This window comes from Bactrocera oleae, chromosome 3, assembly GCF_042242935.1.
Source record: "Bactrocera oleae isolate idBacOlea1 chromosome 3, idBacOlea1, whole genome shotgun sequence".
Lineage (NCBI taxonomy): Eukaryota > Metazoa > Arthropoda > Insecta > Diptera > Tephritidae > Bactrocera > Bactrocera oleae.
Window position 1 is genome coordinate 87,121,757 of NC_091537.1, and position 12,326 is coordinate 87,134,082.

Genomic DNA, 12,326 nt, shown 5'->3' on the forward strand with positions numbered 1-12,326 from the left:
AATAAAAAATTAATATGTAAATAGTTTAAAGAGACGAGTAAACGACTGACCTTTTTGCCACACATGGTATAAATGGTGCGCACAGCCCCTGGAATTTTTACGTTATCTTCTAATAAACGTGTTAAGTCTTCAAAAAGGCTCTCGAATGATCTGTAATCATTTATCAATTACATAAAAAGATTTCAATAAAATATTAAAAGCTGATTTCACTTGCCTATAACGTTCATTTGAGACTGGAATGGTAATACCCGGATAGAAACGATCGCCATTGCGATAGAATTTTATTCGTCTCGCTTTACGTGTTGGTGTTCGGCTGCTAGAAATACGCTTCTTCACCTGTGACACTGCTAAGGTGTTAATTGTTGTATTTGTAGCGTCAGCACCATTGCCATTGATTAAGGCTTCGGTAGAAGAAGTTGTTTTTATACCTGCTGCAGCGGCTGCGGTGGTCACTGACGTTGTTAGGCCCGTTGTCGAGCTGGTAGTGGAGGCACCGCTTAACGAACCATTCGATTTACAATTGAGATCGGCACCCAAACTGACACTGCCACTATTCAGCGAACTATTTAAATCCAAATCTTGCAACTCTTTTTCAATTTCTGAATTCGAACTGGCCGGACTGTTACTGCGACTAAGTGTGATGATACTGTTATTCAGTTGCGCTTGCTGTGATTGTGACAAGCCTGGCGGTGATATGAGGGAATTGTTTAGGTGATTATTCACCGTCTGAACTTCCATTCTAGAAAATATAAAAATAACAAGATAAAGAAGTTTAGTTACTTGTTTCATTTACTGTCATTATAAGCAACTGGTTTTAAAAATGGCAATGGTTGATTATTATAAGTTTACAAGTATATGTACAACAGCAAAGGTACATTGCAAAACCGACATAATTTTAATAATTTTAGCACAGTGTAGTGGTGTGTGCAACGTTTTTTTTGCTTAAGAATTTGTGTAAATTGTTGTCATAAAATATGTGTTATTAGTGTATGTACATATTATGTATAAACGAATATAAATCTCTTATTCACTTTATCTAGTATATTTTTTAAATTCTTTTATCAACTAAATGAGTGTTTATTAGCGTCGTACACTTAAAATCGTGGAAAATACATTAGCAACAAATTACTTTTAATAAGTTGGATAAAATACTTAGAATACTTGAAGTGAGTTCGTACTCAGGTGTTTAAAGAAATATTGTGTGCAGAGAAGATTTCTTACTTATACAGTTGTGGGATGGTAGAGCTAGAAGCCGCTGGAGAAGTGGGCTTTTTTTAAGGATGATTCAAAGCTAGGAGGAAAGGATGGTGGAAGGAAATATTGTCAGGAGCTCTGCCATAAAAGTAGCGGTCGATTTACTGCTCCGGAGTGCATCCTCCTTCAGAGAAGTGACTATTCACTCTGTGGGGCTAGTAGCCGTAGGGCATTGCTTTATCTTCGTTCATGCTGTTCGATTAAGAATCTTACTGGATGCGAGCTGTAGAAGATGTATGGAAGAAGACGAGATGGCAACATCTCAACAGTTACTTATTACCAAAATTGTCCCGCTTATGCGAGATGAAGGCTTAAACACTTGGGAGCACACATTTTAAGATATCCCACATTACAAGCAAGTAGATTAAGTTCCTTTTTTGTTTTTGATTTTTAGAATCAGCGTCGACATAAAAGCCTTATTGAAAAAATTAATTCCGAAAATTTGCCTAGTAGCCGATATTTCATATAAATATTTCAATATAAAATTTTTATGACACTCAAATACAACTTTTATAAAGTTCGAATGAGAGAAATTCAATTCTCTCTTACCTACTTTCAAAAGAAATTGTTTAAGTGAGGTATTAGGTATTAGGTACACTTTAGGGTATTTGTATTGATAATAAAAAAAAACTAAGAATTTTAGTTGGAGGTAATGTTTTCGAGCATACAATAGTATTCGTATTATAAATACCGTTATGTTAAAAAAATTAAGACTAGTTAATTTTTTTGTGATCATTGAGTTTATTCAATTACTTTTTAAAATAACTAATTGCCTTCATAATGCAAATAAAATGGCTTTCTGTTGAAAAATTAGTATTATTATTCCTCACAAAATAAAATTAATTTGTTTCACTATTTAAACAAAAAATATATTTAAACCAAATTTTCACTGGGAAATTTACCACTTTAACATATCCCCTCATTTTTCAAACTTAATAAATTTTTTGTACGTATACACATACAGACATATTATATTTATGTATGAGTAAAGAAAATGTACTCGACTATGACGACAGCTTACGTAGGCATATTAATATAACATATTGAAGTATGTATAGGTATTATTTTTAAATTATGCGTGCACATAATAATTTTGCACTGAAAATCGCACAAACAGGTTTGGCAAAACGTGGGTGGGTATTTGTAGGTGAAATGCGCTTGCAGACAGGCTGTCTGCGGGCAAAACAATGCTGTAATATAGTCAAAAAGGAAATTTAATAAGACTAATTGCAAGTGCTTGTTACATAAATTAGCTATTTGAATGCATATATGTGTACACATATGTGTGTAAAGTTATTAACAATACTTTCACCTAATACTTGCGTTGAAATCAAGCGAATTTTCAACACAATGATTGAGAGAATCAGTCATCATCAGAGTATTGATATGAAAGCAAAGGGAGGGCGTCCTATTATCGGCGTTATTATACTCATATTTTCCCCATATATACATTTTAAGTACATATTTCATTAGTAATCGAAAATTTTCTTCTCTCTTTGCAATAGATAATTTATTACGTTATAAAACACACATCGTAAATGCGCATACATAAGTTATCGATATGAAATACACATACATGAATATTCACTATTAAATTAACAGCACTTTCATTCGCCGTTTAATTAGTTTGTATATGTGTGTGTGTTCGTTTTTTTTATTAAAACGTCCAAAAATATAACGCCTGCAGTTAATCACAGTAATCAAGTTATAAAATTTGAATGGCAATGTAAATTTGTATGCACAAACGGTTTTATTGCAGTCATAAAATATACACATACTCAGCAACAAAGTATGGATATTTGGCAAATTGTTGGGCTATATTGTGTGTTTGAAAAGTCACACCATATAAATTAGAAGCTATAAAAACGATGCTGAATGAAAAGCGTTGATTTAATTGCAAATATGCATACAAAGATATTTGCGAAACTATAAAAAATGAGACTCCTAATGGTATTAGGAACATTTTGGTACGATTTGCTGCATTTCGATTCAGATTTTTTTTTTATCGCGTGATGTTGAGTTTACACGGATAATGGTTAGGTTGGACCTTACTTGAAATAAAGGGGCACACCTTGTGTGTAATTAAAAAAAAATCGATTCCTTTAAAAATAACATACTAAACTTTCAAATCGATATCTCAAATAATTTTTGAGCTACTGACACCTAATGTGGAGCTAGATCAGTTTATCTTCAAATACATTTTTCTCTAAAATTTGCTGCAATGATTACTCGGAGGCAAATGATCTGATCACTATCACTTTTTTTCTGCATGTTCCGTATATTTTTCTCCATACATACTTGTAGGTTACAGTTTTTTTATCTGAACAAAAACCCAATTTTGCCAGGCCAATTTTGTTTTTTTTTTAGACCGTAGGTCATTTTACGGTCAATATCTACTAGTTGAGACTTTTTTTTAGGTTTCATGACTTTTGGAGGACTTTTTTTGAGCGCCATTGAAAATAGCATGTAACTCGAAAAATATTTAATTTTTTCTTAAAAATTTTTATTGTGTATTCTTAAAATATGAATAAATATACCCTAACTTTTAAAACGCAAAAAAATTGATACAGTATTTTTTTTTTAATTCCCAAAAATCGCCTTTTTTAGACATTACACTAGGTGTAATATATAAATATTTTCTAAAAACTTTTTTATGAATGCGCCAAAATGTAGGTATCTTTGTACAATATGATACTCCGTAATCTACCAATCTCAATTTAAAATACCAAAATACATCGGTGATTTCCACGGCATTGCTAAAACTATCTTAAGGGGTTATTGTATCCAGTTGCAAGTGATAAAAACTCCGCTTTTTTATAATTTTTTTTGAAAATCATTTTATTTGGATTCACTTGATCCCGTAGCCGATCTCGAGGAGGACCTCCGAAAAAAGATTCCTGGCGGTGAGGAATATTTTTTTGCTTGAAATTATTTTGAATCCAAAAAATTTAAGAAAAAAAAAATATTGATGAATAGAGGTCATGATCGAAGGACAAGTTTACATTTAGATTTTGACAAAATGGCGTCTAACCAAAAATCAGACGTTTTTTCTAAATTTACACTTCAGTGTGGCTTAAAAAATCGAAATTACAATATTATCAGTAGTCATAACGTCACAAATATATTTAAGAAGGTTGTGTGTAACCAACTCTGAAAAGAGCGTTTGGACAAAGCATTTACAGTTTCGAGAGTCGCCAACACTAATTTGAAATATTCTTACAAAATGAGTTATATCTCCGAAACTATCTGCCGGATCAACTTAAAAATTTCGGCGTATATTCTCAAATATATATACAATAAGTTCTATATACATACATGCAAAAAATAATCGATTTTTGGAATTTTCAAATTCATATGGATATAACTTGAACCTACGTATATATGTGACATACTTGAAAACCACGTCATTTTTGCGCACTGAATATAGATATTGTTCTAAAATACTAACAAAAATCCACACATTTCCCAACGCATTTTTCGATTTTGGTTTAAAATTCTACTACATAGTTTGAACCGACCTCATTTAAGTTCATCAAACTCTCTAAGGACCTACAAAGGCAACAATTTACATGTAAAATGACAGTGTTGGACGACGATGATAATCAGCTTAATGGAATATTAACGCACACCTAGTTTACATATGTGTTTTTGCAATAAAGAAAGCCCAATAATGTATGTAGATATATATATATACATATATACATATATGTCAATTGATATAGTTGGAGGTGTTTCAGAAGAGAGAAGCGTGTTTGCATAATTATAATAAATTAAATAAATATAATAAAATAAGTATGTGCCACTAATTTTATGAATATTAAGGATGGTGCGAATATGCAATGCTGGAAAAGGTCTGCGTAACACAATGCTATATATTATATTTACCTTTCGAAATACCATAATAAAATTTTAAATGAATATTTTAAATATTTTTTCAGTTACAACCTTCTATACTGTTGCCGGTTAGCTCAATCAGCTCCATTAAAGCAACTTTAAGCGAGTTTTTCTCAAAACAACATTTTTCAAAATTGCTTGAGTGATTAATCGGAGACAAATGATACGATAACTATTAACTTTTTTCTGTATTTAGGTCTCCATACAATGAGCTACCAGTTCTTCTATCTGAACAAAACCGAATTTTGACAGATGGGAAAATACCAAAATTTTACGTAAAATTCAACTTTTTTTTAAATGACGCCATTTGGTCAATTTTAGATATTTTTTCTCGACTGTAGATCATTGTACTAAGAATATTTTTTAGGAATTTTTTTTTTTAACTTTTCATCCACCAGGAATCACTGCGGAGTGGCGAATCTTTTTTTTAGCTTCGTCGGAGATCGCGTGTAACTCGAAAAATATTTAGTCTTTTTTACGGGATTAATTAGCCTACCTAGTGTTCTTTTGCGAACATACAAGTTGTATATGTCTGTTAATAAGAACTAAATAAATATACCTCCAATAAAGTGTGTCATATAGCGGTAAAAGTGAGGCATTCTTCTTCAGCAAGTGATTACCTCAATAAACATGTGTACATACATGTGTATTATCACGCTTCGCAGGAGCTACTGGACTCCGGGGCATCCTTAGCTTACTCTTCTAAATTAACGGCTAGAAATAATTACATAAGCATATATTATATATATACATATATATGCATATACATAGTATATTTACATTGCCCACAGAACGCACCTTTTTCAGTATTCTCATGGCATATACAACTACTGACGGCAGTTTATGAAGGCACCAGCACAAAATTAGAACGTCGAATGTAGCGAAATTATAAACCAACATTAAATGTTTGCTCCTACAAAGTATACATTACGTAGCTAAAAGTGCCTTTCAGTCTCACCATCTTATAATTATACAAGAACGTCAGTATTGTAAAGCGTTACGCGCCCAGTGTCCTAATTTGCACTTTCAACAATATTTATTAACTGATGGTTTTCTATATAGTCACGCCTCGAAATGACGGAGACGAAAGAATGCAACCAAGGAATGAGCGTACTAACAAATGTAATGCGAATAAGCGCAAAAATATCAGTGTAAAAAAGAAAGTAAAAATGTATGTAGAGCAATCGGCAGTAGTCCAGAAATATGGAGGTAGTTAGGTAGTCGGCAAAAGCCCACTGATTAACAGACTTACAACCTTAAGGCTTTTAACGAATTTCATGCCATTTTTACGTTTAACGCGCATGCAAAAGACGCACCCATATTGGTCTCATTCGTTAACCGACTGGCAGAAGGTAGGTGAGATTTTTCATTTTTCTTTAGTGAATGGCGTTTTTTCACACTTTAGATAGCATTTAGCCGCTAAATGGCGAATGGACAAAAAGGTAGTGGCGAAAAATTGTTTGAGGTCATAGAGACTCGGCTCTCTTCCATATCATTATATTTGCGTACAGTTGTGGTAATTTAACTGGAACGGGTTTCATAGAACATTTTTGAATAATGTTGAAGATTTCCTGGCGCCGCATTAAATTAAATAACATTAAATTGGAAAATAGTAAATTGTTCGTAAAATTCACAAAAGTAATCTTAAGTTTAATGAAATTCTTTAAGCAAAAACAAACGAGCAAAAAATATTAAGGACCAGCCCAAACTAAATGTATCTGCGGACTTTCTTAGGCCTCACCTCTAAGATTCTCTAATACAGAGTTTGCATTACAAATGCAGACATGCCCTGAAATAAGAAAATACATCGTTCTAAATACGAAGAAAGCTTAAAAATTAAAAAGAAAATAGTTTTGTTTTAAGAAAATAATGTCTAAACCTTTATATTTTTGTATAACTGAATACACTTATACATATAATTAATTTTTATACTCTGAACAGGGTATATTAAGTAAAAAGCTTGTAATACCCAGAAAGAAACGTCGAAGACCCTATAAAAGAGATATGTACATATATAAATGATCAGCATGACGAGCTGAGTCGATTTAGCCTTGTCCGTTTGTCTGTCAGTCTATTAGTTTTTGAGATATTGATCTGAAATTTTACATATGTATGTTTCTCCCCAAGATCTGATCTTTTGTTAGAACCACCGATATCGAATCATTATAGAATATATTTGCTATACAATCTAATCGATCACACTGAAGTCCTTGCATGGAAAACTTTTTTATTCGACAAGGTACCTTCATTTGGCGAAGATTATTGTCCAAGTCACTGCTACAATCTTTGAACTGCCGAATTGACCGATAAGATAAGGATATTTTAAAGCATTTTTTGGTATAAGAAATGCACCTGTGTAGGGTATCTTAGCTGCAGTGCAATAGAAGTTATTATTTTTTCTTGTTATTTATACAAAATTGTTTCTTATTAGATGACCAGCACTGTAAATATACAAAAATACTGTATCTGAATTTCGCTATTCTCACTGAGCTAAATGATTCGAACGTTTTTCCAAGTAATAGATGTGGTATTAAACTTCAATTTTAGCTATAAAAACCTACATTAGTATAATTATACGGCCTTTTATGATTTTAGCGGCGCTATTAAGCCTATTAGAAAATTAAAATGTCAGTATTTTATTAACAGTGAAATTAAACTTTGTTGGGTGGAAGAAGGTGAATGTGAAACGAACTAGCCTATACATTTTTCAGTTGAAAGTTTGAGGCGTACAGCCAGTATTTTAATTAAAAAATGTTAATTCCAATATTTATATTGTGCATAACACACACTTTTACACATTGATGATGTGTGAATACTTAAATTAAAAAACTTACGATATCATAAATACTGATGTAATATTTGATTTTTATTATTGTATTTTTCTTAAATTGCTTAAGCAGTCATCCCATGAGAACCGCCCACAATTTTCATGCTGCAATCAACTGGTTGCATGAACGGAAAACTGGTTTCCATTATGTAGTGGTTTATGACTCATGACTAATGTTGCAGCAATGCAGGCGAGCCGGCGAACTGAAGCTGCCTTTTACTTTACTCAAAATAAAAAAATAAATACGCAAAAGAAAAATCAGCGAAAAATGATTATGTTGTGCTTTCTGGCACTTCGCGATACTCACACAATGTGGCAACTCGATGCCTCCACAAGTTATACATAAAAAATGTGTAAGTGTAATCGTGTATATATTTATGGATTCAAATTTGGTAGCCTTATATCTTGCATAACAAACATAAAAATAAAAGCCATACTCACTACATAATCGTATTAATGAACAACGACCTAAATCATTTCGTTAGTTTTAATTCCTTCTTCATTTCTCACATTAAATTCACGTTTTGTGCGCTTTCATTGAATCTCAACTCTGCTTACGAGTGTGTGTGACTTTATGTTATGGCTGAAGTCAAAGCTTCATTCCTGTTTATGGACATGGATAGGCACACACGAAAAATACGCGCATAGCGATACGAAAGCACATTTTTTCCTCTGAGTACGTGTATGTCCGAATTTTTGTATTCGTCATAAGTAAAATTGATTTATTAATGTAATAAATTTAAAATATGCATTTGATACGAGTGTGCGCTTTTTTTATTAAAGCAAATTTTGCTTGATGACCAATTGATCATATACATATGAATGTATGTAAATATACACGTGATTCGAAATTATATATACCTAATTAACTAAAACCGATAGTCGATTTGAAGCGGAGTCGGAGACCCTATAATGTATATACATGTATGCATTTTTAAATGAGCAGCGTGACGAGCTGAGTCGATTTAACCATTTCCGTATGCCTGGCGGTCTGCATATACGCCAACTAGTTTTTGGGATATCGATATGAAATTTTGCACATGTTCGTTTCTCACCAAGAACTGCTCATTTGTCGAAATGGCCGTAATCGGACCACTATGGCATATAGCTGCTATACGAACTGACCGGTCAAAATCAAGTAATTGTACGGACATTTTTTTTATATATATCTTATTAAACCTATATATATAAATCTTATTAAACCTGATTTTGAAGTTAAAGTTTTGAAATATTTTAGTCATTGAAGATTCCGATTCATGTCTATTACTTAAAATAAAACGCACGATGAGTCTCGAAGAAGTTGCTAAATATAGGTAAATTTAATTCTTTTCATTAACTTAACTGAACTTAAGTTACTTTAACACGAAAATATGTATTGTATATGTATTATGTATATCATATTTTCTTAATTTTGTCAATGGTTTTAAAATTATCCGGCAATTGTAGAGCCCTAAATATTTTCAGAAGCATCTGAACGGCTAAGCAATATTTATAAGAAGCTTGTTATGCTCAGAAAGTTTATGTTATTGCGGGGTAAAGCTACTACGCAATATTTCTACTATAATCTTAACTATTGCTTATCTAAAGAGGGGAACTCAGAATCCACAGAACGATTGTCAATGCTAATTATTCCTTCTCCGCATGAATAAACACAAATGGGTTCTAAATGGATTATTGATAATATATCATAGCTGACGTGCATTTACGATAATAAATACATCTTAGGAAATCAAATTTGTTTTCTCAGTTTTTAGCTTAGATACTTACTTAGGTACATCCATCTCATTTGCTAAACATTACAATATACATATTACACACACACATTCATATCCCTAAAAAAGTTTACTTCCTGTCGAGCTATTCATAACTTAGCGGTTCTTGAAAACACAGTTGTTTCATATCACTTTCATAGCGATCTGATTATTTAGACTAAAGCTTTTTCCCGCAGTTTTCCATGATTACGCACATGTTTGCTTTCCGCTGTCATCCTGCATTTCCTACATTTTTGTTTAGTTGCATTTTTTCTCTAGATGAGTATATTGAAATAGTTTTTCTTATTTGACCTATTTCACTTTTCTTTAAACACATAATTTACATACACATGTACGCGTACTCGTATGTACGCATATGGCGCGTACGGCATACATATGGCATGCCACATGAATGACTGTAGCATATTCAATGGAAAAGTGTATTATATGAAAAATATATGCTGGGTTTGAACGGCATATAATCAGGTGTTTTTGTTAACATGTTGGTATGCACAGTGTGGCAAAATAAGGATACAACGAAAATATAAACAACTGAATAGAAAAAATGTACATTTGCCGCCGTAATCAGGCTTTTCTTCAGCTAATTTTTATATGATGTTGCCATATATTGGTTTGCTATCGAATTGAGATGTCAAATAGCAGAAGCTTGTATATGTTCTTCACAGGATCGCTCCTACTAAAAAAATATTAATTATTTATAGTTAAAAGTCAATCGTGGGTGGGTGAAAAACTCAAGAAACAAATAAAATAATAAAGTTTGGTTATGATAAAGAATCATAGCCCCAGTAGCGCCCAAACGAGTACCAAATATAAAAAAGTACCTTTGTTAAAGTTTACAAATGTCCTTATTAAACATTTGTAAACCTTATTATAGCGCCCGATTTTTACTACATATTGTTAAACATGGGGAGAAAACATGGCTGAATCGACTTAGCTCGTCACGCTAATCATTTGTATACGAGTATTTATACTAATATATGGTTTCCGACGTTTCCTTCTGGGTGTTATATATATATACTTCATTGCAATTTTGGGTATAATTATCGAAAATCGAACTAAAAATTTGCATATACTAATAAATTTATAATTATACGATTGTTTATAATAATCTTTAAAAGTACTCATTTGAATTAATAAGTACTTGCAATCTACTTGTAAACTTTGTTTTGTCACACTGTTACGATTTTCAATTAAAATTCGTGTGCTTTCAGGTATAAAATAATATTTCTAAAAATAGGTTGAGTCTATTTTTAATACAATGAATTAAAATAGAAACAAATGTACTGAAATAAAAAATTAATATTTTCTACAGAAACAAATTAAATAATCAATTCAAAACAAATTACATCGAAAATTATCTAAGTATGTTCTATTTTCCATCAACAATTTATGCTACATACTCCCATTACAGTTATTAAAATCTTCTGGTAATAGCAACGCAATCAAATTACCTTGTCAATCGTACGATAGGATCATCAGAGTTCCAACTATATTTTCTATATTTGCGATATCTCATTTTCTAGCACTGGTTAAGCGAAAAATTACTTGTAACAAACAGAATTTGATTGATTACTTTAAGACAATTTCGTAGACACTATAGATAGGTATAGCCTTATGTGTACCTGAAGGGCAGCGCTACTTGACCGGCTTGTATGAACACTTCACTGACTGCCAGCCAATTCGAATTGTATGATTACTTCTGTTCTGCTTTGGCAAACTATTTATCACACAGATAATCGCAAGGGTTTACATTATTTGTTGTGCTACTACTACGTGCACTATATTGTTGATACAATTGTCTTTTGCAACAGCACGGACAACTTTATGTGACCGGTGAACTTATTTGTAGATTTCGATTTCTTTATTATTGGTTTTTTTTTTTTATTGCGTTGCTGCTTTCGCTTTGATGTAGGGTTGCGCACTTTGTTACTTAAACGTCTTCAATCAATGTAGAGCACAAGCATTGTTAAAACGGCTTGAACTTCTGACATTTCAGTGTCAGTTTGACTTTTGTTTTTATTGCTATATTTTATACAAGTACACACGTTTCGCATTTAATATTGATTACTTCAGGCAGTTATTTATTCATGATCGCCAATTGAAAAGGAAATGGTAATGATTTTGGCGCTGGAAATCGAGTAAATTATTTAATACAACAAATAAGCGAAGAAAGATTTGAATTTGAATGTTTGCGTTGTAATGTATAAAAAATTGATTTTATATATCGCGAAATGTAGAAGTTAAAAGACAGATCAGTCGTATATGGGGCGAGAATGTAAACGGTATGAATGTTCAGTGAATATTCCTATACTTCCTTAGTGTTCACAATTACTTAGTTATACATTAACAAAATATGTTTATTGTAATTTTTAAATTATGTTATTTACTTAAACAAAATAATGCGTTAAAGTGCCTAATTTCAACATGTCGAAATAAAAAATATGTAATTTTTAGAAATTCCATCTTCTCTTTTTACTTCACGAGACTCTATGCTTACACTTTTATTTTTAATTTTTTATACAATTATTCGTAATCAGGCCACTTATTATATAGTATTTTCTCGAAAATTTTAAAAAGGC

General features: G+C 31.8%; 1 protein-coding gene across 4 annotated transcripts in view; it reads right to left on the minus strand.

Moving 5' to 3' along the window:
* LOC106616148 (serine/threonine-protein kinase GL21140) overlaps positions 1–12,326 on the minus strand; it is a 55,673-nt gene that overhangs the window by 4,204 nt on the left and 39,143 nt on the right. For 2 of the 4 annotated variants that reach the window (XM_036359792.2, XM_036359789.2), the window contains exons 3-5: positions 11,199–11,874; positions 215–739; positions 51–150 (exon numbers count right to left, since the gene is read on the minus strand). In XM_036359792.2, coding sequence (XP_036215685.1) covers positions 51–150; positions 215–739; positions 11,199–11,263 — 690 coding nt within the window. In that variant the 5' untranslated portion in view covers positions 11,264–11,874. The remainder of the gene's footprint in view (positions 1–50; positions 151–214; positions 740–11,198; positions 11,875–12,326) is intronic. The other 2 variants (XM_014232661.3, XM_014232679.3) reach the window with 1 other exon arrangement.